This window comes from Homarus americanus, unplaced genomic scaffold (assembly GCF_018991925.1).
Source record: "Homarus americanus isolate GMGI-L3 unplaced genomic scaffold, GMGI_Hamer_2.0 scaffold15535, whole genome shotgun sequence".
NCBI classification, from domain to species: Eukaryota; Metazoa; Arthropoda; class Malacostraca; order Decapoda; family Nephropidae; genus Homarus; species Homarus americanus.
In genome coordinates, this window is record NW_024749729.1 from 986778 (window position 1) to 1000186 (window position 13409).

General features: G+C 38.1%; 1 protein-coding gene across 1 annotated transcript in view; it reads left to right on the forward strand.

Moving 5' to 3' along the window:
- The first annotated feature begins 7064 nt into the window (after positions 1-7064).
- LOC121853727 overlaps positions 7065-13409 on the forward strand; it is a 40145-nt gene continuing 33800 nt past the window's right edge. Inside the window, exon 1 of the mRNA XM_042348069.1 lies at positions 7065-7169. Within this exon, the coding sequence (XP_042204003.1) occupies positions 7151-7169 (19 nt within the window). The 5' untranslated portion in view covers positions 7065-7150. The remainder of the gene's footprint in view (positions 7170-13409) is intronic.

The following is a 13409-nucleotide window of genomic DNA, read 5'->3' on the forward strand; positions in this document are numbered from 1 at the left end:
CTGATTGGCTATATTGCGGGTAAGGATTTCTGGTTGGTGATTAGAAATGTGCTACCCTGATTGGCTATACTGTAGGTGAGGCTGGTTGGTGTGGGGTCGATAGGGACACTTGTGGTAGACAGTTTGGGTTCTTGGTTAGATGAGGGACCACCACAGCTGAACGTATCTGTTACGAGTAAATGAGTGAATGACAGCTGATAATAAGAGAGTATGTTGAGGTAAAATAATAATAAACGGTTTATTAATAGAGTTGCAGCCGGTGGCTGAAAATATACAGACTTACATTTGATTTAGACATAATGATATAATATGTGTTGAATACATTTACAGGGCTGTACAGTACATAAATCAGGAGTTGTTTATTATTTTAACAATAGATGGGATGGTGCTGTTCTTATATCTATCGGTGCGGGCTCTTATGGGCTGAATTTTGTTGTAGTGACGGACTGCGCGAGGTGGGTGGGTGGGGGGCTGCAGGAGGTGTGTGTGTGTGTGTGTGTGTGTGTGTGTGTGTTTTATCATGTAGAGAGAGAAAGAGGATTGAGGGAGAGAAAAAGTGGAATGGGAGAGAGAGATAGAGAAAGGGAGAGAAAAGGATATATATATATATATATATATATATATATATATATATATATATATATAGAGAGAGAGAGAGAGTTTCAGTAGCGGACTTGTAAACACCTGTAATACCTTTTTCCTCATTAAGCTAAATTACTTTACAACTGTATGATCCCTTAACAGGTTACAGGTTACAGCCCTCTTGCTCTACCACTCTCTCACCTGCATGAAGACCTAGCAATAGACTACAGCAGAAGGTGACGACGGGATACAGCAGAAGGTGTCATAGGAGGGACGACAACGAGGTAATTTACTCCTTATGAACAGACAAGAATCACTCCCTCGTCCTGTGAGTGTTGGACTAAAATTTTTTGGGTCACGTGAAGATTAGTTCCCCTGTTTATTTCACCTGATGATCAAACGCCATAATGCTACTTTGGTTAGGTTAGGTTATATTGGGTTTGGTTTACATTACGTTAGGTTAGATTGTTTGGTCAGATTAGGTTAGGTTAAATTAAGATATGTTCTATTATGTTAAATTAGGTTAAATTCGGTTGGGTTAGGTCTGGGTGGTTAATCTTATGGTGAAATAAGCCCCCCCCCGAGCTTAATGTGATCCTCATGTGATCAAAAATTTTATTAGAAAAGTGTTGATGTTGGGAGGAGTGACACAGTGTAGGGGGAGGGTGTCGAGGCGGGCCACCATCAGAAAGACGAGCATGTCTTACTCTTTAGGACAAAAAATGATGGAAATTATTGATTATGAGTATGGGGTGCACAATAAACTAGCCGCTGTAAGCAACAAAAAAAAAATCAATCATCTTTTTTTAAGCGGCACGTAATATAATATTGATTTCCTGGTATATAAAAATCTCAACTTGGCTTGAATGTTCTTCCCTCTGCTTGTGTGATACTGCTGGGCGTATGGCTCTCCCCTCCCCCCATCCCCAACCAGGAGGATAAAACTGGGCCTTGTCGGTAGAGCATACTGTACAGTTGTGCCTCCCTCCCGCACCACCACCATATCTAGCCCAGGTAATAGGTTATCCCCGGCTCTTAAACCGTCTCTTGCTGCTTTAGTTCCTGGTCTTACGCGGAACAGGCACAGAATAGATTAATAACCACGTGTTTCCTTTATTTTATGTGTGGGAGTTTAATGTTGACGTAGAGAGTTTTATGGTATAAGATCAGTGGGTGAGCCATGAGGGAGTGGGCTGGACCAGGGGTTGAGCCAGACGAGCACTCAGGGTCGAGCCCCGCCCTCTGTCCTGTTAGATGCACTTGGGCGCCTCCCTCGCTCAGGTGTGGTGCTCTATAATTAACTCAAGTCCTCACTTGACCTTCGCCCTTACCTGCTTCTTACTCTCTCTCTCTCTCTCTCTCTCTCTCTCTCTCTCTCTCTCTCTCTCTCTCTCTCTTTCCCCATCTCTCCCTCTCTCTCTCCCTAGTGGGTATTCTATATGCCTCTCACAGTGGGTAGAGTGTGACGGTGTAGTAAAAGTCACTCACTCGTCACTTCCGTCACTCCCTGTCCAGTCGTGAGATACTATCCATATGAATGGGATTCAATTAACATTAAGTTTGGTTAAGCTTTGAAGGAAGTTAGTTAAGCACTGAGGTAAGGTACTAGGGTAGGCTCCGTAAGTTAGGTTAGGTTTAGATTAAGCATTGAGGTAGGTTCGTTTACTATTAAGGTAGGTTAGACTTTCAGTGTCAAGGTGGGACTGACACATGGGCCGCATTAATCAGCCTAGCTGCTGTCTTTTCTCACCGAGTGTTTTTCCAGAGTAAGAGAGTTTTTACAGTCCTCTCATTACACCCACTGCCAGGCGTACGACCAACCCAGCAATGACTTACCTACTGGTAATTATTCGTCACCTCTGCTATTATACTTCGGTTTTTCTTTCGTAATGTACAGTATTTAGAGCTTGTGACAGTCCATTGTTCTCCAGAGGCGTATAATTACTTTTGTGAATTCATTAGAGATTATATTACCTTGGGTCCGAATACAGAAGAAGTGAAAGAATGCACCTGGATATTTATTTATCTCAGGTGAAGCACAAATGGGAGACAAGATTCCCTTAACTAAGTACGTTCATTTAGCATCAGAAAATATTGAGTTCATTTCATTTTTATTCAGTAAAATCGTCTCACAAGAACAAGTATACAATTCAGCATGTATATAGACAATGCGAGGTATACAGTAAACTTACACAGGTATACAAAAATGTACCTGAATAGCGCGAGTTTACAAACAATGGTAAACAGTGAGGCATCGCGACCAAGGACAGACAACAAAGCGACCCGGGTAAAGAATCATTTCCAAAACAATCTTCTCTTGTATTTATCAACCTCTTGCTAACTAAACATAACCTATTAACGTGAAGCTTCAGTAAAATATATACAGTACTAAACGAACCTCGGTGAATACTAATTTGACGTCTCCAGTGATTGGAAGAACAATTATTCCCATTTCTGAGGAGAAAAACGATGGGGAAAGAGGTGGTCATGACGTCGGTGTTATTGCTACCATGACACATCAAATGTTGCAACAAGTTTAAAAAAAATAGCCTATACTGATTGCAATGGTACTCTAACCTTTTTGTTGGTGAAAGTTGGCAATACTGTCAGGATAAAATATAGGCCTACACCACCACTTTCCTCGAGACGTTATAGTTACTGCCCTCGTTACGTGATAGAGTAATTCCAATCCAGACAATTGGTTATACAAAGTTGACCTTTAGCCCTTGATCATCGACTTCATAAAACAAAAACTGGTGTGAGTTAGTGTACAAGTCAGGTATGTACACAGTGCAGTACAAGTCAGGTATGTACACAGTGCAGTATATACAGTTGCAGCCAAAATTCCTTCGACACTTGGCAACATCCGGCAACTTTTTGTAGGGTCATGTGTGTGATAGGTTTATACAGTAACTGGTTAACGTTACTTGTCTGTATAAATCACGTCCGAATATCAACATAGAGAAACCCCTCTTCATATTAAAGAGATAATCTGAGGATATAGATTCTTGAATACAAAGAAAAATATGACTATTACACAATAAAATCAAACAAATTTCCTCTCTTATAAACGGGTAACCCTCAAGTAGATGATGCCAGATATTACAAAAAACTGCACGTGGATTATTTTTTTCGGCACCTATATAATAAATTAACATTTCATGGAGAGAGAAAATGAGTGAATAAATGACTGGCATAAATTTAGAGTTTACTGATATTAACAAGTTTAATGTAATGTTTGGCTTTATATCTCCGTCGAATTTTACTTGAGAATAGAAGGAATGTGAAAGTAAATTGAGGTGTAGATTTTTTTCATTCTGATATTATTATTATTATTATTATTATTATTATTATTATTATTATTATTATTATTATTATTTTTATTATTATTATTTTTATTATTATTATTATTATTATTATTATTATTATTATTATTATTATTTTCGTCGTATTTTTGACCATGTACCTGTAAGTTGGATATATTGAATGTAATAATAATAATAATAATATAATAAGGAGTGTAAGAAGAAAGACAATAGTAATAATAACAATAGCAAGTGGCAAATAAAGTAACATGATAAACGTCTCTACACAAACTCTCCCCGGCAACACAATAAGTATTCTAAAATATCTCTTGACTCTTGTAATAAACTCTTCGGATATATTGCTTCTGAAAAATATTGAATTAAAAACATTAAAACAACTACTGTTAATGTTCAGAATTCAAGTTCGGTTTTATTTTGCGTGTGTAATTTTCTCGTATTTATGTTTTTTTGTTGTAAATAATCGTAGAACGTATTATGGTTTGTCCTTGTCCGCCTGTCTGTCTGTCTGTCCTTGTGCTTATTTGTCTATTAACTTTGATTAATTTTTTTTCATTCGACCTCAAATTTCAGAAACAGTACGTGAGTATTTTTTAGACAGTTAACGGCGCTCTGTTTTTGTTTTTGCTCCTGTCTTTAATTCCCTTTTCGTATGTTACTATAAGGACCGAAAAAAAATTAGAATAAAACGAGTAGATAATTTTCAGGATAAGATGACATTTGACTCATTAAAAAGAAACGGAACAGGACAAGGTCGGAGACGTCACGGCAACAAGTCGATTGTTCTCAGTTGCTTGGATGACGCTAGGCTGTACTGTTTGTGGCCTGCGGAATGCTTAAAACAAACACACACATACACACCCACAAACACACACACACATACACACATATTTGCAAACATACATGCATACGCGCAACACACCATCCATGCCCATACACGCAAGCACTTACATATATACACATACATACATACAAACATACTCTTTATGTCGAAAATATTTGTATATACACATAAACAAAGGAAATAAGAATTGGAGTAAAACAGACGGAAAAATATCTTGAAAGGATGAGAGGGAGGAAGAATTAAAAAAAATGCATTATCCATAATTATCTTAGTTTATCTCTCACCTTGTTTCCGTTTTCTTTATATATCCTCCCGTCTCTTGACCTTCTATAAATTTTGTCCCTTTTAACTCTCTCTCTCTCTCTCTCTCTCTCTCTCTCTCTCGTTTTTTGTCTCCCTCACCTCCGATCTTTATTTCACCTTGTCTCTCCCACATTCATACATCTGTCTCTTATTCGCTATTATTTACTTAGTCTTTAAAACACACTCCAGTTATTCTCTTGTCATTTCCTATCCATTATTATTATTACTTACAGACTCTAGTTATCTGAATTTGTAAAAGGACTGCGTGACCAAATTTGTTGAGACTGTCCAGGGTGAAGTAGCGTTGGTAGCGAGGCGAACTTAGGTGAGGTAACGGAATACTTGATGTTTAGGTCTATTCCTGCATGTACTTCCTATGTATTCCGAGTACCAGATACCTCTTTCACATCTCTTACCAGTTATACACTTTAAAGAGGTTACAAGGTATAAAGTTATTAGATTATTATTTTTTTTTTAAGGTCACAAACTTCCTACTGTAAGCTTGTCATGGCCTATTTACTGCATTTATTCCCCGTCGTATTCTAGGGTTTGTCTGTCAGTTCTACCATACACAACAAGTATGGAAGGACAAAATAGATCAATAGATTTTCTCAACGTTATATATTTGTTTATTTTTTATTTTATTTAACATTTGGTTCCTGGGCGTGTAAATGGCATTTCTCAGTAAAAATATATATATATAATTTTTCCACATCTTTGCAGGAAAAATTCTCAAAATGTCAAAGCATCTTGGTCTTGACTCCTGCTCCTGGATATATTTTAAGGTTTGTTTAGTTAAATTTTGCTCGTTGGTGGTGAAATAAAAGCAGTAAATTTTCCTCGTAATTGATGAAGTTAAAGAGTGACATTTTCTTCGTTGGTTTAGAAGTTAAAACACGGAATTTTCCTCATAAATGGAAAAGTTAAAACATAAGAGGAACAACAAAACAGACCTTCGACGTCTTTGTGAAAACTGATCTTAGTAACCAACCCAACAATAAATATTTCTTCCTTTTTCCTGGACATTCTACCTGAGAACTCTTTGGAATGTTTCAACCAGTTTTCTTCAGATTCTAACAAAAAAATAAAAAATCGAATCACCTAACGATTAAACACCCTAACTTGTTTCCCCTGATAATTCAACACAATGCTAACCAAACCTACGCTAACCTAACCTAACCCCCTTTCAAAAAAACATTAAACTGAGTCACTTCGTTAAGGGAAAATATACAGGTTTCGTCAGGTGACCCACATAACAGCCGTGCTCTCTCACCCGATAACCTGAGAGGGGAAAAACAGCGGTTCAATCTGATCAAGGACCAGCACGTTAAATGTCGCCCTATGCCGTGACTATTACGTGTATGAAGTCAAATAACACCAAGAAGCAAGAAGGTGGGACCAGGTGTGTGTGAGAGAGAGGGGGCGTGGTGCTGAAGTGGGTGGTGGGGGGAGGGGATAGATAGGGTGGGTGAGGAGGTAGTTGGAGTAAGATGATGGGGTGTTGTGGAGTGAGGGGGGGGGGGGTGGGCGTGTGCTCTGGTCGGCCTTGAATCTCCAGTTGGCCCCCTCCCTCCTCCGTCAACTTGACCACTTGCCAGACTAGCTAGTTTCCTCCTGAATCAGACGTCTCCCAACTTGGTCTTTTAAAATATACCCGCATCAAGACATAAACAAGCACGTAGCTACAGTATAGTTAAAGAAAATAATATAACACGAGTGAACCTTTAGACAAGCATGACTGTGACCCTCGGCTAGCAGTCGTCTCACACATGACCTTACTAACACAGGAGTGAGTCGTTCTCCCAGCCACTTTCAACATCTCTAGATTAAAAGGTTTTATGATTTTACCCGTATCTTTATATAAACAAAGTCCCTGGTGTATCAAACACTTAAAACAGGGATAAAACCAGGATATTTACGGCAATAAGACGCCGGTGGTACGTGCCGGCAAGCGGTCACCTTGCGGGGCAGCAGCAACAGCGGCGAGGCGTCCTGGTTACATGACTGGAGAAGCTGTGAAGGTATAAGCTCCGGCCTCAACCTCTCAGTTGACAGTTGGTCGGTGTTTGGGTGGGACGTACACGCTCTCCCCTCCTCCATGAATCGTCTACGGAAAGGTAACTGATTCATCTACAATCGTCGTCTTTTATTTTTGTGAGAGTTAGCAGGAAATCCTCGTATCCATAAAAAAAGCACAAACTCAAATCATGGTCTACTCTCGTCCCTACTCGGCTATATCGTTCTTTCAAGCAAATTTTATACAATACATGAATTCCCTCTCTAGATGCTAATGTCTTCCCTTTGCTTGAGTGACTTTCTCGAGGGATAATAATGTTGGTGCTGATGAAAGTGAAAGCACTAAGCAGATTACTGTTCTTACCTGGTGTATCGACTTGCAGGCGGAGACTTAAATCGTCTTCTGGAAAAATACATCCTTTTCTTTTATACATAAAGACTATTATCTTAATAAAGGCATTGTATCCTATTTCTCGTATGACTTAAACATTTTCTCTCATTTCTCGTATGACTTTAAACATTTCCTCCCATTTCTTGTATGACTTAAAACATTTCCTCCCATTTCTTGTATGACTTAAAACATTTCTTCCCATTTCTTGTATGACTGAAAACATTTCCTCCCATTTCTTGTATGACTGAAAACATTTCCTCCCATTTCTTGTATGACTGAAAACATTTCCTCCCATTTCTTGAATGACTTAAAATATTTCCTCCCATTTCTTGTATGACTGAAAACATTTCCTCCCATTTCTTGTATGACTTAAAACATTTCCTCCCATTTCTTGTATGACTTAAAACATTTCCTCCCATTTCTTGTATGACTGAAAACATTTCCTCTCATTTCTTGTATGACTTAAAATATTTCCTCCCATTTCTCGTATGACTTAAAATATTTCCTCCCATTTCTTGTTTGACTTAAAACATTTCCTCCAATTTCTCGTATGACTTAAAACATTTCCTCCCATTTCTTGTATGACTTAAAACATTTCCTCCCATTTCTCGTATGACTGAAAACATTTCCTCTCATTTCTTGTATGACTGAAAACATTTCCTCTCATTTCTTGTATGACTGAAAACATTTCCTCTCATTTCTTGTATGACTGAAAACATTTCCTCCCATTTCTTGTATGACTGAAAACATTTCCTCCTCTTCAAGACATTTCCTTACTTTACATATCAAAATTTCCCCCCGTCCCTCGTATGACTTGCTGTTACCTCTTGGAAATAACTCACATTCATAAAAGGGAAAGTGGCAAACCAGATTCTGGATTTTCCCTCAGTGCCGTGCTTGTGGGCAGCGTGTCTCCTCCACTTTTACTCTCTGTCGGTGTAAAAAAAAGAAGGGTAAAGACACTCGGTGCTGTTATCGTGCGGTTTTCGTGAAATTTTGATTGCTTTATATTGACACGGGAGAAATTGCAGGAAAGGCGCTGAATGTTTCATTGCTGAGAGAGAGGGATGAGAGAGAGGGGGATAGGAGACAATGAGAAAGAGTGAGTGTGTGTGAGAGGTGTGTCGTGCTATGTGATGCCTGCTGCTGGGTTGGCGAGTGGACGGGCCAGTTCATATGCCTCGAGCACACACACTCACTCAGGTCGACTTGTTGCTTACACACACACACACACACACACACACACACACACACACATGCTAAAACTCATAGACATGCATACGTGTGTTGTTTTTATACTCCTAATTGTAAATTGTTTTGACTTCAGGCGACGTATGAGCCTCTCTCTCTCTCTCTCTCTCTCTCTCTCTCTCTCTCTCTCTCTCTCTCTCACACCAATTATCGCACGTTCCTTCATTTACCCTTCAACCTCCTGCCGGGGCGAGATCCTTGTTGATGTCAAGCGTGTCTGACCTTCTACATGTAGGTATCACAGGGAGAGGCTACAGTAGTTGGTCTCCTTGTTGAAGCTCAGACCATAGGAGATGAAGCCGTTCTGTGATCCTTACTGAAGCTTTGGAGACCAACCAGAAGTCCTTCGAGGAGTTAAAAGAACCTGTATCTCTCAAACTCAGGTGAAGATCTGTAAATTTTTTCCCTATACGTCTGGGTTTATAATTGCAATATACACAGGGTGTCTCAAAAGTCACTGTGCCCAAGTTTACTGAATGAATAAAGTAACTATTTTGTGACACCCTGTATTTTAAGTATAATTATCAGGTTTCTTGTTGAATCATTGTGGTCTGAAAATTTTAGTGATTAGTTACCCATCATTGTCAAAGGAAAGTAAATTTGCGTCTTGTTTCGTGCTTTTTGGGTTTAGTTAATTTATATCTGTTAAGAGCCATAAGGTGTTTTGTTAAAGTACCGTTGCTAAGGCATAAACAACAACATCTGCAGGTCAACATCACCAGTCAATGCGTGTGTGTGTGTGTGTGTGTGTACTTTTAAAAATTAGTGTCGTAGAATAAAGGTTTTAAGAATGTAAATTTTAGACCTACACATCGATTAAATCTGAAATTTCATTGGAATCAGGCATAGATTTTTTTAAATTTTTTTTTCATTTATTGGGCACCCCCCCCCCCCTACATCCTTGTGTAAGGTGAAGCGCAGAAGCGAGAGTCGAGGGCGTTGAAGCCTGAAGAGTCAATGGTTTTTATGTCTAAGCAAGTTATTAGAATTTCCAACAACTTGTCCCTGAATACGAATTCGCAACTTTCGACTTACAGCAGGTACCTACTGTGCTGGTCGGTGAACAGGGACGAAGGGTACTAGGAAGAGATAGTCAGTTTTCATGGAGAGGGGTGAGGGAGGGTCAAGATCAGGGGTCAAAGGTGAGGGAGGGTCAAGTGGGGTCAAAAGGGTCAAGGTCATGGGTCAATATCAGGGAAGTCAAGGTCAGGTGTCATGGAGAATCAATGTTAGAGGTCAGGGAGGGTCAGGGGTCACAGAGTCAAGGTAAGGACAGTGATAATGTTCTGTCAGTCGATATTATACCACAGAACAGCCTCCAGTAGCTCTATTTAACGGTGGGTACTGTACAGTTTATTGTGCTGTGTAACTCACCCGATATACAGTATATTATTTGATATATGGTGACTGTTTTCATTTCTTTTGATTAATTACGTGTGTGTGCGTGTGTGTGTGTGTGTGTGTGTGTGTGTCTGTGTGTGTGTGTCTGTGTGTGTGTGTGTGTGTGTGTGTGTGTGTCAACGGCTCTTCGGGGATAATCGTAATATTAACCATTTAAAAACTTGATGGCCTCTTGCGTGAAATAGGAATACTTCTTCATTTAATAACTCCATGGTAATTAGTAGATACAGTATTTGTCATTATTAATCTAACTAGCTATAAACCGCATACTTTTATACATACAGTGTGGCGCATAAATCACTTTGCCGAGAACAATGGGTGTCAGGTGATGATTAGCTCCCCAGTGTAATTTAAATGCTAATTAAAACGTCCAAATTCTACCTGGGTTTTTTTAGGTAAGGTCAAGTCAGGTTAAGTTAGGTTTATGGTAGTTTATCATAAGATGAAGCTGCTGGGTGGCTAATCTTCATGTGATCCGAACACTCTCTATATAGTAATAATCTCATTAAACGACTTCTCGCCACCGTGTACGTCATACAGCACACAGGAATTATAACTGGACATTTATTATCAAGATGAAATTATCAAGTTTTTTTTTCACCCAGGAGAACGTGTAAAGATGTAATATATTTTTTTTACTCGTTTTACAGTTACGTGTTTTTTTTATTATTTTACGAGACTGTCATTTGAGAGAGAGAGAGAGAGAGAGAGAGATTGATTCAGTGACCACATCATAACCGAAATATTCTCGTAAAAGCGGAAACAAAGAGGCTATGAGTGTATTCGATCCACATTCCTTTAATTCGTAATGCTAGTAAGACTTTCGAATTCTGAAAAACCGCAGCGCAATATACTGTAGAATGCACTACACTCAGGGTACAGTATACTTACTCAACACATACACAGACGTTTCTACACCTGCTCCTATAAATATCTTGTCTGATTTCATACTTAGGATAGATATCTAAACAAAGTCCTTATCTTCATGGTAATTGGGAAGTTTTTGGTAATATGTAATGTAATTTTAGATAACGTCGAGGTACTGTTTCCGGTAGAGAGAGGAAGCTGACTCACATACATACATACAAGCTGGTGTATACTCGTCATTTAAACACAATAAACAGGGCTGTATGTATTTTACGTATTTAGAAACTACACTTATTAAAATCATTTTAATTAATACAATAAAAACAATTGTGTATACTGATGCATTTTTTTTGAAACAGAAAGATGAAATTTGACTCTTGCCTACGTCACGTGAACAGTACTTTTCAAACCGCGATTCAGAAGATAAATTTGTGTTTTAAAAAGTAAATAATGATGTAGATGATTGGAAATATCACTTTAGACACGCGGAGCATTTGAAACTTAATCTAGAGGAGATATAAACAGTCCCTAAGTTTAAAACCTCTTTCTCGTTTCTTATCTCACATCTAGCGAGTATGAGACCCGCCAGTGTTGCTTGACTCCTGCAGTCTTATCTTAAATACTCACATATATATCAATAGATCATTAAATAAAACCGGCACTGGTACCTTACTGCGCAGTTGGCAGGCATACAAGAGAACCTGTTAAGGCTTGTGGTTTATCTTTGAATGCCTACACGAACTTTTTTTTACTCCAAGGACAAAAGGTAGTTATTCCAGGTAGCTGCAAAGGTGTTGTAGTGTGTACGCCTCATTACAAGACTTGCTTAATAATCTCACTACTATTAATTACGAGTAGTTATGTGAAATTACTGCCCGCTGCTGTAGCTGGTAACTTCCTGTGTGATCTTAATATAGTCAGTTGGAGTGTTAGGATCCACTAAACTGGTCAAACTAGGCAAAACCTGCTTGTTCAAGGTGTTCCTTAGGGGAGGGGAGTATGCCTGCTACCTCTCCTGTTTTTGCTGATCATTAATTTTTTGTGTCGACGAATGTTTTATGGCCTTGTTTACGGGTGAGCATTTTTATTACGTATACTGCCCAGTGAAGGACATACAGTATACATTATTATATTGGTTGTGAATGGTTTTTTGTTTGTTTTTTCAATATTCCAGGAAGAGGTTTTTTCCTTCATATAATTTGCTCAGTGAAGGAGATACAATATATAGTTTGTTTTTCTGTGAATACTTTTTAGTCATTATCTTAGAAGTGTCATTTTTATTTTATTTTATTTTTTAATAATTGAAGAGTCGGGGATAGCCAAGCATTTCCCTATGTAAATATTTCTTTAGTGTAAAATTCTTATTGAAGGGCAGTTGTATATATACTGTAGATCACAGCCTTTTTGCAAAATAACCAAATACCTAGCCTGTTTTTAAATGACACAAAATATCTGGGCAATTTACAAAAAGCCCAGCATGGCTGGTCTTTTTGTAAAGTTATTTGTAATCCTGCTGCCCTTTTTGCAAAAAGGCTGTAACATATACAAATAATTTTCCTTAAAAACGGCCAGTATGCTGGGCTTTTTGTAAATATCCCAGACATATTGTGTCATCTTGCAAAAAGGCTTAACACACACACACAGTATATATATATATATATATATATATATATATATATATATATATATATATATATATATATATATATATATATATATATATATATATATATTTATTTATTTATTTCCTATTTAACAGTTTAATCTTTTTCATATACATTATTATTATTATTATTTTGTGTTGCGGAATATACTGGTACTTAATTTTTATTCAGTTTAATATTTTTTTATGAGACTCTTTCTCTCTCTCATTGTATAATAATATTCCACAATAAATTACACGTAGACACTGTGATGTAAACTAGTTTTCAACAGTTAAAATATTGTATGATTTTATTCTCTCAACTGGTAGTGTAAATGGCGGAGGTCTTCCAGTGAGTCTCTAATGTTAAAGGTGTTGAGATCATCTTTTTGTGTTTAGATCAACAGTTATATTGCGATGATGCTCACGCGCACACCCACACACACACAACCTTTGCCCTGTGGCCACAACATCCTGCCGGAGAAAAACGTTTGGTGATAATCCGTGACTTAACACTTTTGTGTTACATAAAATGTGAAGGTCTCTGAACCTCCCCGAGTACACCTGTCTTATGTTACATCTGCCCTGTGTGTTACACTACACCCGTGCCATGTGTGTTACACTTGTTACACCTGTGTCCCACCTAGGTCACTGCGGTCTTGTATGTTACACCTGTACACTTGTGTAGTGTATAAGTTAAATCTTATTTATTACATGAAGTGAGCGATGTAATCTTTAGGAGTTTACGTGTGTGTGTGTCTATGTATGTATGTATGTATGTATGTATGT